Raw genomic sequence first — 6,683 nt, forward strand, 5'->3', positions numbered from 1 at the left:
TTGAAGCTTGCTTACAGTGGCTGTAACTCTGGAGAGTTGATTGTGCCCATCTCCTCCCAATTCTACATTCAATGACACCCCAAAATGGTCCAGGGTGAGAGTACCACAGCATGGAAATCACTAATCTAGACAAACCAATGTCTTCTTTCCCTTTGTGATTAAACATTTACTGTACCTTTATGGCCCTGTCATTCTTAGTCATAGATATCTGGTAATCAAATTCCATAGCATTTCCAGGCCAGTCCCCCCAAAATCTGTTTATGTAACAGGACATCAGGGCCCAGGGACATAACCTGCAAAATATTCCCAACTATTGACCCACTAGAAGAAGTGTCCTATACTTTCTAGGGTTGCCCAGAAACTTGGAATAAAACTTCTTTAAACTCCCTCTACTATTCCCAGGAAAAGTCAGGAACAATTATTCTCTAGAGAATGTCAAATATAACAAGAAGACTAGGGGAGGATGGAAGACACAGACATCAAGAGAAGACTTTAAAATGTTCTTCAAAAATATCTGTAATATTTCTCCTAAAACTTCAATGTAGATTTTTCTATTTTTCCATAAACAAAAAGTAGGTCACAGGCTACTATGTCAAATGAGCAATGAACTCTAATAGATGTAGTGACAGTAGGATCTATATGGAAGTTGATGATTCAGTCCCATCTCAGGACTTCTCTGGACTTTGATGGTCCATCTAGAAAAGAAGAGATCCCCACCGTCATACATGCCTGATGCAGGTATAAAATTGCATGATCCTTCTAGAAAATTGTGTGATAATTTGTATTTTACCTGGTTCATGAACATTGCAGGCCCAGACAAAGCACCTTTATCCATAGCCCCAAACTAGATACAGCATGTTTGTGGTTTATAGCCAACAACAGGATGTTTGTGGTACATTCATATAACTGATAAAAGGAATGAGCCATTGATATGCAGTGACATGGGTGTACTTTTTTTTACATGATTGTATTTTTAAAAACAGCAGTTGAGTCAAAGAAATGGAAAACAGTACATACTTTATAATTCCACTTGTATGAAATTTAGGAATAGGCGCAACTTATCTATGGTTCTAGAAATCAGAACAATGGTTGCCCCTGTCCTAGGGAATTAGGGTATGAGGGAATTGTGGGGTTGGGGGCATGGAAATGTCTAAACTCTTGATTGGAGTGGTAGGCATACACTTGTCAAAATTCACTAAATCATACGCTGTACCTTAGAATTCACTTGAAATATGTGTACACATATAATCACATTTAAATTTCAAACATAGAGAGCTCATCCAATCCAATCAACTGACTCAGGTCCGGCCCACGAACATCCAGCTTTCTCCAGGCCCTTCAGGAACACGGACTTCTTCCCTTCAAGATGTTGGCCAAGACTCATGGGGTGTTGCTACCAGCTGGGACATTGAGTAACCCCAACCCCAAGTCCTTCGCCTGGAACTTGCCAATTTCCCATCGGACACAAAGGCCCTCTCCTGGCATCCCAGACTTGCATGAGGCGGGTTCAACCTTGCAGGCAGCGGGGAATTCCCGGCCCAGGGCGTGAGTCAGGGCCCGCCCCGCGGTGGGCAGGACGCGTCCCATAAAACGTCCGGCGCTGGGGTGGACGGCGCTCCTGCTGCTGCCGGCAGTCTGGCCGCCGGTCCCGCCGCCGCCTGCCCCGCGCCATGCATCCCGCCGGGCCCCCTGCGCTGTGGCTGCTGCCGCTGCTCCTGCTCGGCCCCGCGCCAAGCCCCGCCAGCCCCGAGCGCACAGGTGCGCCCCGCAGTCCCCAAGCCCCGCCCTGCTCAGAAGCGCGGGACCCTGTCCCTCTCCCGAGCTGGATCTGACCTCTTCCTTCCCTCCCCTGCCCACCAGCAGAAAGCACGGCGATCTGCCTCCTGCCCTCGGACCCAGGGCTCTGCCGGCTCCCGACGACCCGCTACTACTACGACAGGTACACGCAGACCTGCCGGGCATTCAGGTATGGGGGCTGCGGGGGCAACGCCAACCAGTTCGCCACCTTGGAGGCCTGCGATGAAGCCTGCTGGATGATCGAGGGTAAGCGCTCCTTGCTCCTTGCGTGCATGCTAGGAAGGCTGTTTCTTCCGAAGGGGTTGCAAGGAACTTTCCTAACTGCAGATCTCCGTTTGTTTTGTTTTGGTTTATTTTTTTCGCTCCTCCGTTTTAGCCTGAGTATTCTCAAGTGTTCAGACACCCTCGTTGGCTTCGTTTCCCAAACGTAGTCACAAATCTACAACCACTATTACAGTCCTCTCACCTGACTTTTATCATAATTCAAAGCCTGTGGCGAATTTGAGAAAGTTTTGTTTTGTTTTTGTGAGTTCACCACAGGGCATAGTAAGTGCAAGCGAATACTGTATTAGATGCAACGTAAGTGCCTTTCTGTGTTTATCGTTAGTTCCAAATCTATATGTTTCTTTTCTGTCCCTGAGAACACACTCTTTGTTCGTGTCAACTGTCCATCGATCTGAAATATTTCAGTGGATTTTATTATTTGGGGCTTTTTGGTACCAGGGCATCGAACTCGGGTCCTTGTGCTTGCGAGGCAGGCGGGGAAACCACTGAGCCTGAACCACTGAACCCCGGGCCCCTGTGGATTTTATTATTGAAAGGAGATTTAGTTCATTATGAAACTTTGCTTTTGTCCCAAGACCTAAATTTGCCGTAAATTAGTGTAGGGATATTATGGAGATTCACAAAAATGTGTTTTACTTTGTAAAGGCTATAAAAGGGCTTTGCCATTTAAAGTACTAAGGCAGGAAGAAATGCATATTTTTATGAATAAGCTTTGATTAACTTCATATGTAAGAACAGAGAACATAGATTCCCCTGAACAGGAAAGAAATATTACAGCTGAGTCAACCCGAGGTAACTCACCAGATTAATGGGCAATGTCTGGAGAATTTACTAATCTAATAGTAAATATGAATACTTTTCTTTCATCTGTTTCTGAAATTTTAGTAAAGTTTTGAAAGTAATAGTAAGAAGTCTACTTTTGACTAACTTTATTTTATTGTCCTTCTTTTCTTAGAAGTTCCCAAAATTTGTAGGTTCGAAATCAGTAAGGATAAGTGTGGCAAGTCCAGTGAAGAGTATTTCTTTGATCTGAAGTCCATGAGATGTGAAAAATTCGCATCTGGTGGGTGTCCCTATAGTTTGAACCGGTTCCCCAATGAAGCTTCCTGTATGAACTTCTGTGTGTCAAAGAAAAGTAAGGACTATTTTTGGGCTGTTTCAATTTTTTTTTTTCTATTAAGATTTTTGTGTGAAAAAATAGCTTGGAGTTGAGGGATATAGCTGAGTGGCAGAGTGCTTGCCTAGCATATATAAGGCCCTAAGTTCAATCCTCAGCGCTTCAAAAAGAAATCAGTAGTTTGATGTGAAATTAAAATGGTCTATGTTCATGTATAATATAATATCAGTCTTAACTATCACCCCGTGAGGGAGCATTTTGTCCCATTTTTACTTGTAAAGCTACAAATTGGAAGTTAATGACTTCCCAAGTTCTCAGGGCTGGGAAGTGTCCATGCCGTTATTCAAATTTTTGCTGCTTTTTTTGTGTTGCCTCCTTAGAGCTACAGGTTGAGCATCCCAAATCTGAAAATCTAAAATTGGAAACTCTTCAAAATCTGAAAATTTTTGAGCAGCAACACGATGGTGCAAGTAGAAAACTTCACACTTAATCTCATATGATAGGTCACTGGCAAAATGCAAACACCCTAAAACTATTGTTTAAATACCTTCAGTCTCTGTGTATGAGGTATACATGAAACATGAACTAGCTTTGTGTTTAGACTTAATGTCTAGTCTCCAAGATACCTCCTTACATGTATATTTATTCCAAAATTTGAAAAAATCTGAAATCCAAACTATTTTTTGTTCTAAGTACTCTGATAAGGGATACTTAACCTGTATTTCTGATCTTCTCAATTTATACATAAAATTACTATTCATTAATGAATGTCTTGACTTCAGGTTTATATGGAATCAGTTTTGTATATGAGATAGTGGAATATATAGACTTAAGAATTTAATTAGATTTTATAATTTTTAGTAATTGCAAATTACAGAATAAAAAGATCTATGTTCTATAGCCTCCCCAACCTTGAAATGATCGATTACTAGGGCAGTATTTAATGTTTGTGGAGAGAGATAACACCAGCATCTCCCTCAGACACATCAGAAACAAAGAATAAAAAAAAGTTCAACAAACCATGAAGTTTTGCTTTGGAAGAGACTTTAATTAAGCTGTGTACCTATATTGTTAAATATGCAAAATCTTCAATCAATAGGGAGATGGTTGTTGATGATATTACGTTGTGAAGTTGTTAAAGTTCCACTGGTTAGACTTAGGAATCACATGTGTGTATTCTTGATTAAGAGTGGAAGAAAAGCTAATAAAATCATTTAACATAAAATTATCAGCACAAGGAAGTTTACTGAATTATCTTTTTTTTTTTTGGTACTGGGGATCGAACTCATGTCCTTGTGCTTGCACAGCAGGCGGAGAAACCACTGAGCTAAATCCCTGGCCTATGTTTACTGAATTATATATGCATTTCCCCTTGAAATTTAGCCCATTTTAACATGACCATGTCTGGTTTAGGGGATTAAATTTTTCAACTTGAAAGGATAAAAGAGATATCTCCAGAAGGTATTTGGTCTAGTTTATAAAAATTTAGAATTACCAAAATACAGCATGTAAGCTTACCTACAATTTGAGGCTCACCTTCTTAAGTGATGTTGGATTTGGAATGGGGTTTGTATGGGATTGGATTTCTTCAGTTACTTCAGTAATCATCACCATTTATTAAATTTGGCATCGTAACATTTCCAATTTTATTTTCTTTTTCACAAAGTGCCATCATTTTGCTACAGTCCAAAAGATGAAGGATTATGCTTTGCTAATGAGACTCGCTATTATTTTAACATGAGACGCAAAGCTTGTGCGACCTTCACCTACACTGGCTGTGGAGGGAATGACAATAATTTCTCCTATTTGAAGGATTGCCAACGAGTTTGTGAAAAAGGTAATGACATTTTCTTTATTCAGTTTTTAAACAAACTTTAAAAATAATTAATAAATAAGACTATATTTTAGGTACCTGTTTTACTAATCAGAAATTCCCATTTTTAGACTAATTCTACAAAAATAACACTTATCTACTGATCTGTCTTGTCAAATGCCTGTATGGGCTAGATACAGTGGACAAAAATTAGAACCTTGTATTTTTAAAAGTAGAATGTTACAACTAACTGAATGTACAGTGAGTCTAACTGACTTCATAGTCAGAAAAATAAGATGAGCCAATCTTAAAGGAAATTCGAAAGGGCGATTTAAACTGAGCCTACAGACTGGAAATATAAAATATTAATTGCTCTTTTGTTGACTTTAGCCTACAAGAGGGGAAAAAGGAAGACACAGAAGCCTCCCTTTTCAATTAAAAGGCCAAAAACTTGGAAGAAGATACCTTAAGAATTTTCTTCTATGTCATCTTGTGAATGCTTATTGCCTATATGAGTGTATCTGAAGAATACGGTATCATGAGAAAACAAATCATCAGAGATTTATTTGCCAGTTTTTTATTGATTCAAGTTACTTTTTCACCTGTGCATATTTTATACATAACTAGCTGATATTCAAATGTGAATTTTTCCTTTTTTATTCATTGTTCAATTGTTTATGAGTTTGAATTGTTATAGCACATATGATATAAAGGAAAACATGACTCACTCAGTTCTTGGAGTAGCTACTCTATTTCTGCAGATAATCATAACTGAAATATCACTAGACAATATAATTATGTACTTTTAACATACATGAGCATATACAGAACTGGCAAATATGTGTGTCACTATGAATTAAAAGTTGCATTATATTTTCTGCCCAAGGAAACAAAGTTGCAGATCCACTAACACTTTGAAAAAATAATCCAATATGTAGATCTACTAACTGTACTTCCAATTCTCTTTTGTCACATTGCAGTGTGATGAGTAAGGGGATTTATTTAAAGTATAATAAAATGCTTTTGACCAAATTAAAAAGTTAGCCAATTTATCAAAATAAAAAATGTTCTCCTGGGTAAAACAATTATATCTATGCCTATCTCTTCATTTTTCCGAAGCTATCTATTCTCATTTACATGTATACGTTTGTATACATATATATCTATATATACATATATATAGATATATATGTACAAACATACAAATAGATGGTTTTTAAAAGTTCTTATTACATTCTTTCCTAAGACAAAATGGGTTGGAAACCAACAAAGTTATTAAATATTTTTTACTATTCGAAGTGTTTATACTACGACAAATGTGATTTAATAATTTAAATTTAGTAACAAATTATTATTAGGACCATTATAAATTATGAAAAGGACCATTACAGTGAGATAGATTTTATTACAAGAGATTTTTTTAAAATTTCCTATATATGCTTGGCAAAATTTGCCTCTTACTTAGCAAAATTACAATATATTTGCCCTTTGGTTGAGCAATTCCTCACTTGATACCAGGCCCAGAATTATTTTGATAAATAGATTTATGCTTGAGGACATTGTATGATTCTGGAAACTAGAAACAAACTAGTGGCTCAACAATAGGGGATTGGTTAAAGAAATTATGGATGAAGAATGAGCAAACTATCTATCTATATATGCATATCATCT

At 38.1% G+C, this 6,683-nt stretch overlaps 1 protein-coding gene across 3 annotated transcripts; it reads left to right on the forward strand.

The window, feature by feature from the left end:
• The first annotated feature begins 1,594 nt into the window (after positions 1-1,594).
• Tfpi2 (tissue factor pathway inhibitor 2) lies at positions 1,595-6,097 on the forward strand. Of its 3 annotated transcripts, none has more exons than XM_004862685.4 (5): positions 1,599-1,758; positions 1,861-2,043; positions 3,038-3,217; positions 4,866-5,036; positions 5,403-6,097. In XM_004862685.4, the coding sequence occupies exons 1-5, from the start codon at positions 1,671-1,673 to the stop codon at positions 5,480-5,482; spliced, it is 702 nt and encodes a 233-aa protein (XP_004862742.2). In that variant the 5' UTR covers positions 1,599-1,670; the 3' UTR covers positions 5,483-6,097. The 3 variants fall into 3 exon arrangements, with proteins under 3 accessions (XP_004862744.1, XP_004862742.2, XP_004862743.2); XM_004862686.4 differs by having other exon boundaries at positions 1,864-2,043; XM_004862687.4 differs by lacking the exon at positions 3,038-3,217 and having other exon boundaries at positions 1,595-1,758.
• Positions 6,098-6,683: the final 586 nt, after the last annotated feature.

The sequence above is a fragment of the Heterocephalus glaber genome, unplaced genomic scaffold, assembly GCF_053883595.1.
Source record: "Heterocephalus glaber isolate CG9 unplaced genomic scaffold, H.glaber_assembly_v1.0 deba00000546, whole genome shotgun sequence".
NCBI lineage: Eukaryota > Metazoa > Chordata > Mammalia > Rodentia > Bathyergidae > Heterocephalus > Heterocephalus glaber.